General features: G+C 56.3%; 4 protein-coding genes across 13 annotated transcripts; 2 read left to right on the forward strand and 2 right to left on the reverse strand.

The window, feature by feature from the left end:
• Positions 1-921: 921 nt before the first annotated feature.
• On the reverse strand, positions 922-7,812 carry TRMT2B (tRNA methyltransferase 2 homolog B). Of its 2 annotated transcripts, XM_042822738.1 has the most exons (13): positions 7,676-7,812; positions 6,833-7,110; positions 5,844-5,898; positions 5,322-5,441; positions 4,743-4,842; positions 4,496-4,566; positions 3,918-4,064; positions 3,730-3,824; positions 3,035-3,249; positions 2,692-2,793; positions 2,425-2,544; positions 2,057-2,156; positions 1,076-1,284 (listed from the first exon to the last, which is right to left on the reverse strand). In XM_042822738.1, the coding sequence occupies exons 2-13, from the start codon at positions 7,015-7,017 to the stop codon at positions 1,158-1,160; spliced, it is 1,437 nt and encodes a 478-aa protein (XP_042678672.1). In that variant the 5' UTR covers positions 7,018-7,110; positions 7,676-7,812; the 3' UTR covers positions 1,076-1,157. The 2 variants fall into 2 exon arrangements, with proteins under 2 accessions (XP_042678671.1, XP_042678672.1); XM_042822737.1 differs by lacking the exon at positions 2,057-2,156 and having other exon boundaries at positions 922-1,284.
• Positions 7,813-8,372: 560 nt separating this feature from the next.
• Positions 8,373-13,131, reverse strand: LOC122162452 (probable G-protein coupled receptor 34). 9 transcript variants are annotated; one of them, XM_042822746.1, is made up of 3 exons: positions 12,985-13,131; positions 12,110-12,311; positions 8,373-10,752 (listed from the first exon to the last, which is right to left on the reverse strand). In XM_042822746.1, exon 3 carries the CDS (start codon positions 10,744-10,746, stop codon positions 9,724-9,726), a length of 1,023 nt encoding a protein of 340 aa, XP_042678680.1. In that variant the 5' UTR covers positions 10,747-10,752; positions 12,110-12,311; positions 12,985-13,131; the 3' UTR covers positions 8,373-9,723. The 9 variants fall into 9 exon arrangements, with proteins under 9 accessions (XP_042678680.1, XP_042678681.1, XP_042678685.1 ...); XM_042822747.1 differs by having other exon boundaries at positions 12,981-13,131; XM_042822751.1 differs by having other exon boundaries at positions 12,110-12,329; positions 12,981-13,131.
• Positions 13,132-13,366: 235 nt separating this feature from the next.
• LOC122162451 (40-kDa huntingtin-associated protein-like) lies at positions 13,367-14,600 on the forward strand. Its single transcript, XM_042822743.1, has one exon. The coding sequence runs from the start codon at positions 13,367-13,369 to the stop codon at positions 14,414-14,416; it is 1,050 nt and encodes a 349-aa protein (XP_042678677.1). The 3' UTR covers positions 14,417-14,600.
• Positions 14,601-14,740: 140 nt separating this feature from the next.
• Positions 14,741-16,678, forward strand: LOC122162450 (H/ACA ribonucleoprotein complex subunit DKC1-like). The gene is made up of 5 exons (XM_042822742.1): positions 14,741-14,808; positions 14,979-15,040; positions 15,202-15,288; positions 15,564-15,655; positions 16,168-16,678. The coding sequence occupies exons 1-5, from the start codon at positions 14,793-14,795 to the stop codon at positions 16,454-16,456; spliced, it is 546 nt and encodes a 181-aa protein (XP_042678676.1). The 5' UTR covers positions 14,741-14,792; the 3' UTR covers positions 16,457-16,678.
• The last annotated feature ends 18 nt before the right edge of the window (positions 16,679-16,696 follow it).

The following is a 16,696-nucleotide window of genomic DNA, read 5'->3' on the forward strand; positions in this document are numbered from 1 at the left end:
GTGGGGAAAAGAGGGCTGCAGGGAGAGCTCAGTGCAGCTCCTGAAGGGATTTTATAAGCAGCATGGGGACTGACTTTTTACAGGGGCAGATAGTGGCAGTAAGAGGGAGAATGGCTTTAAACTAAAACGGGAGAGGATTAGGTTAGAGGTTAGGAAGAAATTCTTTACAGAGAGGGCAGTGAGGCCCTGCACTGCTGCCCAGAGAGCTGTGGGTGCCCCATCCCTTGGGACATTCAAGGCCAGGTTGGATGGAGCCCTGCACAGCCTGAGCTGCTGGTTGGCAGCCCTGTGCATGGCGGGGGGTTGGAATTAGGTGATTTTTATGGTCCCTTCCAACTTCAGCCATTCTATGATTCCATGAACAGCATCCCTCACTGTGAGCTGAAAACGAGAGGGAAAGCATGCAAAGGGGCAGCACGAGGGAACCTGCCAGCAGTGTGCCCATCACCTCCCTTCTGCTGTAGGATCTGCTCTAACAAGCCCCAGGTCCTGACCCTATGCATCTGAAGAGCCCAGTGAAGGTGGCTGGCACTGTCCCAAGCTCTTAGGGACATGGCTTAGTGGGAAATACTGGCAGTAGGTGTACAGTTGGACTTGATCTTAGAGGTCTTTTCCATTCTCAATGATCCTATGATCCTTAGGGTTCTTTAGGATCAAATCACAGCTGTGAGAGATACCAGCAGGTAGAGTCTTTAGGGCAGAAGCTCTCCCTGTTTCCTTAGAAGTTTGCCAACCTCCGTTCAACCAATTTCCTCTTTCTGAGGAAACTCAACGCCCGACTGTAGAAACATTTTGCAGACTGAGATCTACCTCCAATTTGCAGTAGTTTCATTTTCTGAAGAGCTGGAGAGAGTTTCAAGCACCTTTGAGGCTTGCAGCTTGCCGGCCAATGAGAAGAGCATAACACACAAATACCTTCTATTCATTTATGCAATTAGCCTGGTTTATCTATTTATTTGGCTATTGCAGAGCAACCCAATGAGAAAACGACTTCCAGAAATCATTATGTTTCCATATAGATTAGGCAACCCGCAGTAAGAGCAAATGGAAAATAACTCATTTCTTGAGATTCATATAAAAATAAGGAGCCACATCTGCTCCTTAAGGACATCAGGAGGTCGCTTCCTGAGCTCGCAGAGCTGCAAACCTCCTTGCTGTCAGCGGGTGAGCAGCAGCACCAGCTCACAGTGAGCAGTGTGAGGGAACATGTCGAAAGGGACAGCCAGCGCGGGGGCAAACGGCTCTCCTTCCAGCTTCTTCCTTGGGTCAGGGGGGCAGCACAGCCTGCAGGAAGAACAGCATTGAAGGGCGACCTTCAGACCTGCCCTGTAAGCCTTCCTGTGCCATTAGCTTCACGGAGGAGGCATTAAGAGAGTATCTTTAGGTTGGCTAACATCCGTCAGCCCTCGGCTGGGTGATTAACCCTAAGGAGGTGATGGCTAATCCCAGGAGCTGGCTTTGCTCTTTGGCTGGAGGCCCACCTTCCTGCAGGGAGTGTGGGGATGTGGTGTCCCACACCCTGCTGCACTGTTATCATAGAATTATGCAATCCTAGAATGGCCTGGGTTGAAAAGGACCACAATGCTCACCCAGTTCCAACCCCTGCTGTGTGCAGGGTCGCCAGCCAGCAGACCAAGCTGCCCAGAGCCACATCCAGCCTGGCCTTGAATGCCTGCAGGGATGGGGCATCCACAGCCTCCTTGGGCAACCTGCTCCAGTGCCTCACCACCCTCCGTGTTATGCTGGGGAAGGGCTGTGCACAATGTCATTACAACACCTTTGCATTTTTTTCTACCCCTGAATGATGCATTCTGCTGGCACTCAGCATCAGGAATACCCACTGCTTCAACCAGTGCAGCTTGCAGGTAAACCCAAAGCAGTGCAAAAGCACAAACCACTTCTGGCCACACACTGACCGGGGTCCCACCTGCAGAATTAACCCTGTGAAATTAGGTAACAACAAAACCCCCCCCTGTGCTGAGGACAGATCCTCAGGTCCCCGTTCTCGGGGCATGCAAGTGTTGCTAATGTCAGCAGAAAAGAGGAGGCTGCTCACTCAAGGAAGTTCCTCATGGCTTCACCCTCTGGCTTGCAGGAGATGTAGAGCAGCCTTCGGATGGCCCCGCAGCTCCGGATGGCCCTCACAACCCTGTGATCTGCAACAGCACAGCACCATCTCACCACGGCCCGGTGACACTCCAGCTCCTGGGGACACCCCACTGCAGTGGGCAGCATCTGGGCTCTAGGGCCACTGTGAGACTTCCCAACACTGGCCCAAACCAGTAGAGGCCATGAGGGTGGTTGTAGGGCCGGGGTGAATGTCTAGAGAATGAGTGAGCGGGGGGCTTGGAGCCAGCACAACAGCTCCCACACAGCTTGCTCAAAACTTTCCCTTCAAGGTGAAAATAAATGGTATATCCTTACGGATCCCAGCCCGGGATGGGTTCACCACTGCAACAAGGGGTCGGGCATCCTCCCACGATGAGAGCAGCTCTGGTAACACAGCCTCTGCCTTTCCACTGTGAAATTCACAGTTTGAAATTCCTGCAAAGAGAAAGCAGACACACAAACAAGGTGTGCTCTCAGACATCCTAACACAAAATCCCACTCTTTGCTGACTGGAGGGAGTAGTTAGGAGCAACCCTTCACTTTTGCTTCAGGTTTCTCAGCAATGGCAGTGGTTGAACTTACCATTGAATGCTGCATTCCACCTGGCATCCTCTATTGCCTTCTGCACTATCTCAACACCAATGACCTTGGACACGTGGCGAGCCAGAGAGAGACCAATCGTGCCTGGAAACCAGGGATGCACAAACACACTGCATTTCAGTGTAGGAAAACAAGCATTGGAGATAATGTTGGGCATGGAAAGCACCAGCCCCAGGGAGCTGTGGTGCCCCATCCCTGTAGCTGGACTGAATGGGGCCCTGGGCAGCCTGAGCTGGTGGGGGGCACCCAGCTCACAGCACAGGTGGGACTGGGTGGGTTTTAAGGTCCCTTCCAACCCAACTGTTCTATGATTCATGCTGCTCACCTGTCCCACAGCAGACATCGAGGAGCACAGTGTTTGTGGCAGCCTGGCTCAGCTCCCTGACTGCCTGGTACAGCACTTCTGCTCCTCTTGTGTTCACCTGGAAAAAGGCATCTGGGGAGATGCGAAATGTCAGGTCCAGCACGTCTTCAAAGATGTGTGGTTCTCCATGAAGGAGCTGGAAGGGTGACTGCTCATGGGAACAGCGTGTCATGGTGCTGGAAGGACACATAAAATGACACCCTGCTGGGGGGGCGGCGTTTCATTGCCCCTTTCCTGGGGTGCACGTTTGCTTTTATTCCATACGAGCATTTCAACAAGATCAAGGAACTGTGACACTTTTAAGGGATCTGCAACTGAGAACTGAATCAGGTCACAACGATGTAGCGGGGTTGTGGCCCTTTGTAGAGGGTTGTAGCCCCGGGATGTATTCCCACTTTTGCTGCTGATGCAATTTGGGAATGGTAGAACCATTGGGTCATTTAGGTTGGAAAAGATCCCTAAGACCATTGAGTGCAGCCATCAGCCTGGCAGTACCCAGGTCATGTCTAAGAGCACTTTAGGTTTTCCCTTTTGCTCCCCAGGCTCAACACTCCCATGGGGCAGAACCAAATCCAAGTATTTCTGATACTTCACAAGGAATGCGAGGCTCAGCCACCTTAAAGCCACGTCCACAAGAGCCACCCAAGCACCAATACCTCTCCTGGAAGTACAGCGACGTCAGGGCACACACTGCTCCAGGTCCACAGGTGAAGAACTCTCTCAGCAGTGCTTTCTGAGCATCCAGAGCCTCCTGGAAGAGAGGGAAGGAATGGTCGCTTCAGTATGCCCACAGAGCTCCGTGACAGCCATTGGGATGGCCTGGAGTTGGCCCAGTCCCACTCACCCGGCCCAGCTGCTGGGGGTGGAAGGTGACGATGGCCATGGTGTGGCCGTGCTGGGAGGTGCGCACCACCAGCTCCCTCCAGTGCCCACCTTCATGGAACAGGATGCAGGAGCCCAGCGGGGAGCGGCGGATGAACTGCTCATAGCACTGCATGGAGCACAGCACAGTGAGGGACACAGCCTCATCCTCGTGTGATGCCGTGCCCCAAACAGCGACTGTTCCACCATTGCCCTCTGTGCTATCTCGGGTCGAGAGAAAACTCTTTGCGAGGAAAACAACACGTTTCAATCGTCCCACTTGGTGACTCTCATCTGTTTTAAATAGCAATTAATTGCTGCTTCATTAACTTCACTCCAGGGGACGCTTCTGAGGTTCCGGCGTTAACTTTTGTGCTTCAAAAGGCATTTTTTCCATTGGCCAGAATCGAAACAGATCCAAGAACAACACATAACTACACATCCATAGACATACACATACACACTAGATAGACACAAACACACAACCAATGCAGCATCCCCCCAGAAAGAGCAACAGCACCCTGTCCTCCCACCTGCAGACAGACGTGGTATTTACTTTACCTGGGCCACTTGTTTGTGCTTTAGGGGTATGTTCTTCATGTGGTCAGTTCTCACGCAGACAATATTTTTTGCTGGAGAGAGAGATGGGTATTTGAGGGGGTTGTTTCACTGCAAACCATGCAGCGTGCAGTGCTGTAAGCTGGAGAAAAGCCTTTGCTCTGAATCACCCCATTGTACAAAAGAGAAGAGAAGGGGATATGTAAGCCCAGCAGCTCTCACCCAGCACCACCCCTGGTCCCATACTGACCTCTGCCTGTCCCCACATACAGCCCCACTGTTTTGGGGTTCCCATCCGGCCCTCGGTTCACAGAGAACGTGGATTTGTTGCGGTACCCATTGACGGTGGGCTGAGGGAGGAAAGAAGGAAATCAAAGCCTTGCACAAGGGCTGCTCCAAAAGTGATGCTTCCTGTTTTATGTTGGCCCACAATGTCAGAGGCAGACGCTGCGGGGATGGCAATAGGGGTTGAAGCTTCCCAATAATAATCCCGATTCCTTTTGTTGCTGTGTGACAGATGGCAGCAGAGGGACAGTCTGACAGAATGCCGTCTGACGTGGGAGTGCAGATGAAACAAAGGGGTGTCGATAAATTCTTCCATGCACAAAAAGGTGGCACCTGTTGCCATTCAACAGCACTTGCTGGGCATTTGTGGAGCCCAACCAGTGGATGCAGCACAGTGGCTGCTGTGCTTCAGTAGCAGTGACAGCAACAGCGGTGACTGCTTCTGGTGCAGATTTGTATGAGTGCAGCATACAGCTCTTGTTCTGCAGTCTGCAAAGCAGAAGGCAGCAAGGGAGCTCCTCTGGAACCAACCATGGGCACTCACCGAGGGGACCACGGGCTGCAGGGGACAGCAGAGCCCTCCGGGATCCTGCACACCTCCTCCCAGCTCCAACAGATGTGATGTCAGGGTCTGCAGAACCTCCCTCAGGCTCTCATACTTCACCTACAGAGCAGTCCAAAGCCAGGAACACTCCCACAGGACCACACAACCTCTGTGTACCACACAGCAATGGAGACACCGTGGCCCCAAGGGTGGGTCTGGGGTGTTGGAGCAATGAAGCCTCCATTAACCCGACCTGCACTGTGCAGGGCCTGGGCATCTTTTGTGCTTTAGAATAACTCAGGAATGAAGGCAGCAAAGGGTGGGGGTTAGGGACTTGGCTCAGTGAGCATGGTGGGGATGGGTTGGGGTGAGATTTGGTGATCTTTGAGGTCTTTTCCAATCCTAATGATTCGGTGGAGTTGGACCAGCTGCTGTGCCAGATCCTAAGGGCAGTTGCTCAAGGGCATGGAAAGGGACAGCCGGGGCAACACGATGGAGAAATTCCAGCTTTGCACACCTTACCTGCAGCTGCTCCTGGTATGGAAGTCTCCACAGCGGTGTCGCTGCATCTGCCAACCTGGAAAGCACAACAGCTCAGAGCTGCTTGGGGTGGGAGGACCCAGGAGCCACAACAAACACAGGAGCCACAGCGAGCACAGGACAGACTGAGCCTGGGCCCCCGTTGTCCTGGATGAGCCCCCATTAGAAGACAGAGCCAAGAACAGCCCTGTTTCCCTGGAGGTTTCCCATAGAAGAACAAGACACTCCTCTCATTGCTCACTGCACCCTCTGCCTGCTCGCATTGCTGGTCACTGCTGTGAAAGCTGCATGGGATGAAGCTCAGTGTGGACCAATGCAGTTTCTGCGCTGCATAAGGGAATTACTGGCTCATGAACATGGCCAGCCCTCCAGCAGCAGAGGGAGATGAATCTTGGAACCCACTGATATTTATATCCAAGCCAAGGAGAGCAGGAATGCAACACACAAAGCTGCCTTGCAATGAAAATAAGGGAGGATGGGGCAAGATGGATATCCAAGCTGTCCTAAGTGTCTATCACGTGCTCAGCTGGATATATTGCTGTTCTTCCCTAGTGGGGCTTTAGGAGCTGCATCCAAATCACCAGCTGATTTCAAGCACAGAACAGTGAATCACATGGGTGAGTACTTCTTTGCCAGCAGGGCAGTTGCTCTGTCCCAGCTCCTTCCCTCTTGCTTAGACCTCTTTGTTTGCCCTTTCCATTACTTCTGTCACAGCTGAGACTCTCATTTCTACCTGAGAAGCGGATGGAGGTGAAACCTTTAAGCTCTCAGTGCAGCCCTTTGCTCTGGCACTGACAATCACAGCCAGGCTGGTGCTTGCTGAGGGCAATAAACACCACGATTGCTCAGGGTTCTGACAGCAGACAGCTGAGCTGTGCATGCAGTGTACAACACACAGACCTTCCTAACGGCAGCCCTCCATACCCAAATGCTCCCCCACCACACGCAGCACACACCTCCCACTGCCGTACCTCTCTTCCCAGGAGGATGCTGGCAGGCTGCGGCCCTCCCCATCCTTCCTCCTTCTCCTCTTGGCTGCTCTCTCCCCTGTTGGCTGTCGGCAGTCCCACCCAGGCAGGCTGCTCAGGAACACGGGCTGTGGGGTCAGCAGGCGGAGGCACCGGCGAGTCAGCATGGATGCATGGGGCAGAGCCATGGCAGGCAGCAGAGGGGCTGCTCAGAGCCCTGCAGCCCACTGTGCACCCCGTGGTGTCACAGCAGACGTCACAGCTGTGAGCCCTGACTGCACCTGGAATAGAGCAGCAACAGGTGTGATGCTTCTCTGGTCTTTTCCATCCTCAGATTTGAGTGTCATAGAGAATGCTGTGAATTCCCCATGGATCAGAGCACGACCGCTCAGCTTTCCCAGCACAAAGATTCTCAGCAGTGACCCAGAGCTACTGGTGCAGTGATTTGGGCTCATGTGAGCCTCCTGAAGACATCCCAGGCCTGGGATTAACATTGCATAGGCATCATTCCAGTTACCATAATGAGGCAGAGCAGAACGGCTGCTGCTTTGCATAACCACCACATAACACTCTACTAATAATTTACAGCATAATATTCCAACACTGTAATGGATCAGGATGGAGAAGGACACGGTCTCAAGTACGCTTGAAGCATGAATTTATTTATTTTTTGCTTCACCACGTGACACATCCATCACCAGTTTAACTACACAATAAACAATAATCTCTAATTAAAGCATCTATCAGCTAAAATTCTTATCCAGGCAATAACAGCCCCGGGGTAACGTGAGGAGGGGGAGGGGGGGCTCCTCTTACATGCAAAGGGAACGAAAAATCGCTTTTCACCTGGGCAAGCTGCAGGCTGCAGCCATGGCAGTGCAGAATCCGATGGGTGCAGGGCAGCAGCGGCTGTGTGCTGTCATGGGGCTGCGCTGGGCTCACAGCGGGATCACACCGGGGCCACACTGCGGCCACAGCGCGGCGCAACCGCCGCCACTTCCCGACAGCCCCCGCGGCTGCGCGTCACCTCCTGCCTGCCAGAGATAACGATCCCTGTGCTGCTTTGAGCTAGAAATGAAAAGGATGTCGGTTTGCATCCCACCGCCTTCATCCTGGGGATGGGGCGGGGGGGTGAGATGTGGGGCACCCAGCGGTGAGCGCAGCCCTGCAAGCCCTGCGGCTTCCATTGTGGGGGAGGATGGCTGCGGGGGGGGGGCGTTGTGCACGCTGAGCACCGCACACAGGCGCCGCTGTTGCAGTGCTGAGGCTTCTGAACCACACGCTGCTGCAGCTCGTCAGCACTGATCGGAAAAGAAAAACAGCGTTGTGACCTTTGCATGCAGCTTTCCATAGGAAAAGCTTTGCTGGCTGTGTTTTCCCCCCACCTCTGCTAGAGAGATCATCACAGAATCATAGACTGGCCTGGGTTGCACAGGAGCACAATGCTCATCATTTCCAACCCCTGCTGTGTGCAGGTCGCCAACCAGCAGCCCAGGCTGCCCAGAGCCACATCCAGCCTGGCCTTGAATGCCTGCAGGGATGGGGCATCCACAGCCTCCTTGGGCAACCTGTTCCAGTGCATCACCACCCTCTGTGTGAAATATCCGTCTCTCCTGCTCATCATACAGAGAGAAAAGAGGACTGAAGCTGCTCATACCTTGATTGGAAAAATCAGATCAATCAGTCTTTAAGGAAACATTTTATTCTCCCGAGTATTATTCAGGTGTTGGAGTCTTGTGGTCACTATGGCACTTTGGTCTTAATGAACCCTCACCCCTCACTGCCCAGCTCTGCTGCCCAACAGAGAGTGCATGCTGCTGCTCCACCTCTGCACTGCCCTAAGAATAAGGGAACAAATGAGGTGTGGGCATAGAACAGGATAAAAATACAGAGAAATATCTTCTGCAGGAAGGGAACAGGCGCTGATGAAGGCAGCAGCTCTTGCACATCTCCCGTGGGTTTCTCTTTCGGAGCTGCTGCAGAACAGCAGAGCTGCGAAGCTCAGAGCCAGCTGCTCCTGTTGGGGCTCGGGGGCACCGTAGCCCCTCTGCCCATTGCAATCTTCCTGAAGCAATGGCCCCAAGCGAGCTGTGCTGTGCCCAGGAGAGCTGCCAGCCCCTGCAAATGTGCTGGTGAGAGGGGCAAAGAGCTAAAGGAAACCCTGAGCTCGGTGCACGGAGATGTGGGGCTGAGTTGAGGTTACAGAGGCTGCAGTAATTAGAGAATACAGCTGTTGCTGACATGGTTTGAGGTTGCAGGGCTGCAGCATTTCCTGGCAGGTCTGTAGTGCAAGTCTGGCAGTGCTCACCTCTGGGCTGCATCATGGAGCAAAATATTCCCCTGCTCCACAAGTGATGCTTTGATGTCTCCTCATCCTTCCCTGATGCTTTTGCACTGCACCTTCTCCTGTCCCATCCCTTTCTTCCTCTCTTTGGTGAGAAGACGATGTGTCCTTAGTAATGATTCCCATTCCCCTTCTCACTCCTCTCCTCTCCTCTCCTCCATCTGCCTGCAGCTCTGCTCTGGGCTGCCTGGGGTTCCCAGGACAAGGCCAAATCTCCTGTGGCACTTCCAGCTTCATTTGTGCTTGGAAATATGCTCTTCAGCTATGCCAGCTGTGGTAGGAACAAGCAAGGTCCCAGTTGTCCTTTCCTCCTTGTTTACTCCCATGGAGGTTCTGACCCTGGTGGCATTACATGAATCGTAGAGTCATGGAATCATTATGGCTGGAAAAGACCTCAATGAATCACCAAGCCCAACCCTGACCCATCACACCATGCCCTCTAAGCCATGTCTCATGGAGTGGTTCCATCTTCCCAGCAAGTCTTGTCCCATAAACACCAGTGGCCAGAGCCAATCCGCAATGAGGAAATCCCATTTTCTGGACCTTGACCCTACAGTTCTGTCACAGACCTGCTGGGGGTCAGCCTGCCCTGGTTGCTCAGCAGGGCTCCCTTCAGCCTGCCCTGGATGGTGCAGAGCACGGCCCTGCGGAAACTGCTGGACAAGAAAAAGAAGATGATGGGGTCGAGGCAGCTGTTGAGGGCTGAGATGCAGAGCACGAGCTCGTTAGTGAAGTGCAGACCTTGCTTCCAGGGCAGGCTGGAAATGGCCCCGATCTGCGCCAGGATGTAAGGGATGCGGATAGTGTGGTAGGGGGTGAAGCAGACGATGAAGATGATCAAGACCACAAAGGTCTTGGTGATGGCTCTCGTGCTGGTCTTCTTGTTCAGCTGCTGGGCCTTCACTGAGGAGACCTGGTGCAGTTTGGCAAATATCTTGCTGTAGAAGTAGAGGAAGAGCAACAGCACGATGAAGAAGGCAGCTACTGCGGCCATGTTGAAGGCTGCTGCCACGGTGCTTTTGCTCCTGAAGTGGAAGCATTTATGGTCACAGGGTCCCTTCCCTCTTTTCTCAAAAAAGAAAGGCAGCATGAAGGCAAAGTTCACCACCCAAACCATCCCAGAGGCCAACGTGCTACAGGATACGGTGTGAATCCTGTATTTCTGGAGGGGCCGGATGATCTTCAGGTAGCGGTCCAGGCTGATCAGGCTGAGGAAAGTGATGCTGACATACATGTTGAGGTAGAAGAAGGCCCCAACAACATTGCAAAAGACACGGGGCTCACTCCTGTCCTGGAAGGCGATGCGGAAGGGCAGGCAGAGGGCCAGCAGGAGGTCGGAGAGGGCCAGGTTCCTCATGTACACAGTGATGGAGGTCTGGCGCTGCATGCTGAATGAAAACACCCAGAGTGCCAGCACATTGCTGAGCAGCCCAACGGCAAAGATCAGTGAGTACATCACAGGCAGCGTCACTGAGAGGAACCCATCGTGGATCTGACAGCAGGAGTTACCCGGGAGCTGCTGAGTGACTTCAATGGCAGGAGGGGGGGTGCTCTGAGGGTCCATTGTAAGCATTCAGACCTGGAATGAGATGTGCAGGGAGAGCTGCAAGGGGTATTGGGGCGAGCTGGAGGCATGTGGGTATTGGGATGCACAGGGAGCACAGCCACCTGTGGTACCCAGTGCCCCAAACGCAATGGGAAAATGGCTCTGGGCAAAGAACATGTTCTACCTGCTCTCTGTAGGGAAATGTCCACTGAGGATGTGCCCATTAAACACCGGCAGCAAAGCAGAGCCCGCTCCTGCCTGTCCCAGCTTCTCTCAGCTCTGTGCCATGAGGGAGGTTGGGAACGGGCAGATGAGACTGTGGCTGTGTGTGAGGTGAGCTGCTTAACAGTGTTTGGAGTGGGGGTCAGCCCACCCCAAGCTCTGATTTCACACAAGTGACAAAACAGGTACAGCAAATATGAATTTGGGATATGTGCAGCCCAGGGACCCAACGCTGCGCACTTGGACATCCTCTGCCAGCACCTGCAGAACCCTTTGCATGCCCATGAGCTCCTGCGTGCCCCAATTCCTCCCTCCCCTTTCCACTTTCCATGATGCTGAGTGATGGAGAGCTGCAGAAATCTCCAGCTTTCCTCCCACATACCACAACTTCTCTAATGTCCTTCTCTGTTCCCTCCACACCTGCCCAGCTTACCCGGACAGCAGGGCAGGGCAGCATGCCTGGATGGAGGCTGCAGAGCTCCATGAGCTTGCTGCTTGCAACTCACAGTGGTAAAAAGCCGCAGGAGACTGAGTGCCCCTCACTCACCGCTCACAGCTCACTGCATAGCAGCGTTGCCACCGAGCACCTGATGGTTTGAGAGCAGCGTGCTCTGCCTGACACCCATCACAGTGCTCTGCATACACTTCGCAAGGGCCAGCACAGCCCCTGTGCACACAGACAGCACAGTTTGCATGTAAAGGTAGCCCTGCAGCACGCGTTGTGTGTCTGTATGGCACAGCAACATGGCCACCACCTGCAAATGATCCCATGCCACAATCCTGCACAGCCCCAGGCTCTTCCTTTCAGCTCTGAGCACGGCCCCCCACCAGCTGGCAGCCCTGACCCTGATCTGCCCACCTCACCTGGCACTCCTCAGCTCCTGCACCGGCTGTGACAGAAGTTCCTGTTCCTCGTGGCCCCTATAAGCCCTTGGCTGGTGATGACACCTCCCACCTCACTTCCCTCCCACAGGGGCTTGCCTGGTTTTCCCCTCCTGGCCCTTGTGGAGGGGGTTGTGCAGGAGGTAAGTTCTGCAGTGCACCCAGGTACACAGGACACAAATAGGCTGATGGTGCAGGAGGCGTGAAAATGCCCAGCGGAAGGGGGGTGAGAGGGCAGAAGGAAAGAAGGCTCAGATTTGAACCCATGGCTATGCTCCTTGGGTACCTGGCACCAACATCCGACCCCAACAGAACACAAACTTCAGCAATGTGTGGGCAGGATAGGAAATGTGCCAGGAGGTGCCTTGTTCCATCCACGGAAATCTCAGAGCTTGATGAGAGGAAAGTAGAGGCCACCGAGCCCATTTTCTCCTCGTCTCGGTAAGTCGTGCTGGCTCAGCCTCACCTCCTGCCCTCGCTGAGTCGATCTAAAAGATAAACCCAACCTGTCAGACAGAGAGCAGAGGAAATAGCTGTGACTAGAGAAAGCCTGGGGATCTTCAAGGGCATTTCTACAGCATCAGCTCGCTGGTGTCAGTCACTCTGCAACGCGTACCTCTGGGTACCTGCACCCACGGAGGCACAGAGCACATCTGCTCCTGGCAGTGCTTAAGGACAGAGCAGCAAGCAGCAGACTCCTGGTTTCTGCCACCTTGTGCAGCAGCCAGAGAGCAGCAGGAGGAGAAGCGAGGCACGGCTTGTGAGGAGGACAGCCTTCCTGAGACCAACGCACTGCTGGGTGGCAGCAGCCCGACTGCACACTGCCATCCCGTGGGCTCTCTGCGGTTTTGAGTGCAGGAAGAGCGCTGCCTGCACACGGTGGGTGTTTGGGGGGGAGGCGGATCAGCGCTACGCCACAGCACTGCCAGCCTGGGGGATTTTGTGCTGCAGAGGGATGAGTTACATTATCCACCTTGCAGTTTCAGTCAGCAGCTTTGTGGAACGCTCTGAGAGTCAATAGGTCAGACAGGGGTTTTCTTAGAATTCCGGGGGTGCCCATTGCATGCACTGAACTTCACCACCCGTGCGAAATACCGAGCGTGAGCTTCGCTCTCAGACCTCAACACCTGCACCGCCCTTTGGGACCGAACTTTTACCCACGCAGGGAAGTTCCCACGGTGCAGCATCCGCACGGCACTCCGAGTGGGTTCAACGGGGCAGAAAGTTGAGCACCTCCTGTTTAGCATAGCGTCTGGGGACAGGGAGGAGCCAGCCCTGCCGTAGGGCCGGCCTGCGCGCCCTCGGGACCGCTGCTGCCGGGCAGCCGCAGAGTACCGGGCTGCACCGAGCGCCGGGTTGCCCGCCGGCCGGGGGGCGGGGCCTACAAGATGTGACCACGCCCCGTAGATGGGCGGAGCTGCTTCTAGGCCACACCCCCATCTGCGCCCCTCCTCGCCTGACCCGGTAGTGGATGCTGATTGGTCAGCGGAATAAGGCTCCAAGGGGGACGCGACGTGATTGCGCCACTTCCTGGCGACGCGCGATGCTGGCGGCGGCGGGTGGCTCGGGGCCCGGTGGGGCGGGCGGCTCCGGGCCCGGGCCGGGCCCCGGCGGCGGGGATGGAGACTTCCTGTCGCGGTACCGGCTGGTGTCCGCCAAGCTGCGGCGGCGTTTTCTGCGGAAACCGAACGTGGCGGAGGCTGCGGAGCAGTTTGCGGCGCTGGCGCGGGAGTTGCGTGCCCAGGAGAGCCTGCCCTACGCGGCCTGGTGCCAGCTGGCGGTGGCGCGCTGCGCGCAGAGCCTCTTCCACGGCCCCGCCGAGGCGGCGGCGCTGGGCGAAGCGGCGCGGCTCTTCCTGCGCCAGGAGCGGGACCTGCGGCAGCGCCTGGCCCTGCGCGGCGGTTTCGGCGAGCACCTGGCGGCGGCGCAGAGCTGTGGGGCCTTCGCCGCCCGCCTGCACCTGGAGCGGGGGCAGCCGGCATTGGCGGCTGGGCTCTGCCTAGAGCTGGCGGCAGCGCTGCGCGATACGGGCCGGCCCGCCCGTGCCGCCGCGCACTTCCAGAGGGCTGCCGAGCTCCTGGCGGCCGCTAAGCTGCCCCTGGAGGCGCTGCGCTGCTTGACGGAGCGCGCCTCCTGCCTGCTGCTGGGCCGTGACTACTCCGGGGCTCTGGCGGCGCTGACGCGGGCGCAGGCGTTGGCTGGAGCCGGGATCGGGGGGAGCGGCGGGGCCGCGCCCGGCGGAGCCTTCCTGGACGCGCTGGTGAGCTGCGAGGTGTCGCGGGTGCTGCTGCTGCTTCTCCTGCAGCCGCCGCCCGGCAAGCTGCCGCCCGAGCACGCCCGCACGCTGGAGCAGTACTGCTGGGAGGCGCCCGAGGGCGGCACGGCGGGAGGAGGGCTGCCTGCGGCCGCCAGCTACCTGCCCTCAGAGCTCTTCCTGCTGCTGCAGTCCGCCGTACTGGCCTGCCAGGAGAAGGACGCGGCCGCGCTGCGGGCTCTGCAGGCCGAGCTGTGGCCGCTGTTGAGCGCCGAGCAGAACCACCTGCTGCACCTGGTGCTGCAGGACATGCTCAGCCCCGCGGGACACGGGCTCTGAAAGCCGCTCGGACTGTCACTGGACTGTGCCCGGACGGTCCCTGCTGCCTCAGGACTGCGGAATTCGCGTGCGCGGGGAGCTGCCGGCGGGACGAGCTCGGGTCGCGTGGCCCCGCCGGCGGGGAGCGTAATGCCGTGTTACCGTCGAGCTCAGCGTCTGAAATAAAGCTGCGGTGCTAGCGCGCTCCCTGGCTGCAGCGATTGGTTCGTGGGGCGCGGGGCGGGGCCGTGGAGTGGGCGGGGCCATCGAGGGCGTGGTCACGCATGGCGGGATAGCTGTGGCTCCGCCTACCTGGTGTCACGTGGTGACGCGGGGGCTGTCGGGAAGGGGCGGCCTTTCCGCTCTCGGCGCGGCGGCGGCACCACGCGGCGTGGCCATGGCGGACGGGGACGGTGCGCGGCGGGGCGGCGGAAGGGAGATCGGAGTGGGACGGGAGGGGGCCGACGGATCCTGCGTGCGACTTGCGGCCGCGTGGCGATCCGTGGGGGGGTGCCCGGCGGCGGGGCTGGCCTGGAAGGCGCCTTATCGGACCAGCGGGCCGCTAAACGCGTCTCTCTCGTAGGTTCTTCCGTGAAGAAACGGCGGAAGAAGGACAAGCGATCGCTGCCCGACGAGGATGTGGCGGTGAGGGCGGCGCGGGGCTGGCGGAGGGCCGCGATGGGCTCCACGTGTCCCGCCCGGCACCGTGCGGCCGCCCCGGGAGCGGGGGGCGGGCAAAGAAGGGGGGGATGGGCGGTGTGAGCGAAACCGCGCGGCACACACTGAGCCCTCGTTGTGCTCCGCAGGACATCCAGCACACCGAGGAGTTCCTCATCAAGCCCGAGTCCCGTGTGGCGCAGCTGGACACGTCCCAGTGGCCGCTGCTGCTGAAGGTAACGAGCACGGAGGGGCGGTGACTCCCGTCTTTCTTGTTGGGTTTCGTTCGGGTTTCTGCTCCGTGACCTGAAAGCAGCGAGGCTCTGCTGGGTTTATTTGTGTTGTTCCTTTCTCTGCCCCTCATCTTTGCGGTTTTAGTCAGAGAAGATCATTAACCTGAATGCAAAGCATCCCCTGTGCAACTTGGAGCTGTGCTGAGGCAAAGCTGCTGTCCTCGGTCTCACCTCCATCTCATGGTACTTACAGTCATTTATTTGCTTTGCTTTTGTAGAACTTTGACAAGCTAAACGTGCTGACAACACACTACACACCCCTCCCTTCCGGTGCTAATCCCTTGAAGAGGGAGATCTCTGACTATGTACGGTGAGTGTAACAATTCAGAGTGTCTTATTTCACTTCCACAGTTAGCATCTCACAAGCACATTCTGTTCCAGTTTCCTTTTTCTTTTCTCTCGACTCCATCTTGCTGCTCACCAGTGGATGTCTGCCTGGGACCTGCTGGCCATTTTCTTTGGGGGTGGCTTTGGTTTGGTTTTGTGGCTTCTCTGCAGGTAGATGTACACCAGGGGAGACCTGGTGCTTCTCTGGAGAGCCATTCAGTCTGCGTGGGGCTTTGGGTCTGCTTGGAGCACGGCTGCAGCATTTTACACTGAGCAGTGGTAGCATTCTGGAGAGTACTGTTTAATCATGGGGCATGTGAGCTGCAGTGCAGAACAGCTCCTTGTGTGCTCTGTGGAGCAGCTCTGTGGCTCAGCTCCTGTCTAGCTGTTTATTCAGGAATGTCTCAATCTTACCATGACAGATCTCATCCTGTTTTGCACATTACCGTTGTTAGCCCCAGCGTGTAGCTCTTAATCTGTCATCTCACTCTGTAGGTCTGGCTTCATCAACCTGGACAAGCCTTCCAATCCATCTTCCCATGAGGTGGTGGCATGGATCCGACGCATCCTTCGAGTAGAGAAGACAGGGCACAGTGGCACCCTGGACCCTAAGGTGACTGGGTGCCTCATTGTGTGCATTGAGAGGGCGACACGACTCGTCAAGTCTCAGCAGAGTGCAGGTAGGCTCACTGCCATGGGACTGTGGTCAGAGAGGCTGAGGAGGTGCAGAGTTGTTTTGGAGGCAGGGAGGTTTCCATTCTTGTCTTTGGGAGACCTGCCCTAAGCTTTCAGTGCCTTGAGCTCAAGGATTGCTTATCCATCTTGTTTCCGGCCATTGAGGGCACATCCATGCTGTCTCAACTGGTTTTTCTGATTGCTTCTCTGTCTGGGATTTGTGCTCTTTTAGGTCGATGAAAACAGGTCTGAAAAGACAGGTTTTGTGTGCTAACTGAACTTAAGGCACAAGTCTGCAAATCCCAAGAAATAAATTGTGGTGAAGAAATAAACATGCAGCTTAGATTGT

The sequence above is a fragment of the Centrocercus urophasianus genome, unplaced genomic scaffold, assembly GCF_019232065.1.
Source record: "Centrocercus urophasianus isolate 14NV4802_14NV808 unplaced genomic scaffold, USGS_Curo_1.0 seq_207, whole genome shotgun sequence".
Taxonomy (NCBI): domain Eukaryota; kingdom Metazoa; phylum Chordata; class Aves; order Galliformes; family Phasianidae; genus Centrocercus; species Centrocercus urophasianus.

Excerpts from the sequence above, each read along its gene's own strand:
- LOC122162450 (XM_042822742.1), top strand. Across the intron at positions 15,041-15,201 it reads TGCCCGACGAGGATGTGGCG|GACATCCAGCACACCGAGGA; the intron begins GTGAGGGCGGCG and ends TGTGCTCCGCAG. Across the intron at positions 15,656-16,167 it reads GAGATCTCTGACTATGTACG|GTCTGGCTTCATCAACCTGG; the intron begins GTGAGTGTAACA and ends CTCACTCTGTAG.
- LOC122162451 (XM_042822743.1), top strand. The coding sequence starts at position 13,367 with ATGCTGGCGGCGGCGGGTGGCTCGGGGCCCGGTGGGGCGGGCGGCTCC.
- LOC122162452 (XM_042822746.1), bottom strand. The coding sequence starts at position 10,746 with ATGCTTACAATGGACCCTCAGAGCACCCCCCCTCCTGCCATTGAAGTC.
- TRMT2B (XM_042822737.1), bottom strand. The coding sequence starts at position 7,017 with ATGGCTCTGCCCCATGCATCCATGCTGACTCGCCGGTGCCTCCGCCTG. Across the intron at positions 5,442-5,843 it reads CATACCAGGAGCAGCTGCAG|GTGAAGTATGAGAGCCTGAG; the intron begins GTAAGGTGTGCA and ends ACTGCTCTGTAG. Across the intron at positions 3,825-3,917 it reads ACCCCCAGCAGCTGGGCCGG|GAGGCTCTGGATGCTCAGAA; the intron begins GTGAGTGGGACT and ends CCTCTCTTCCAG.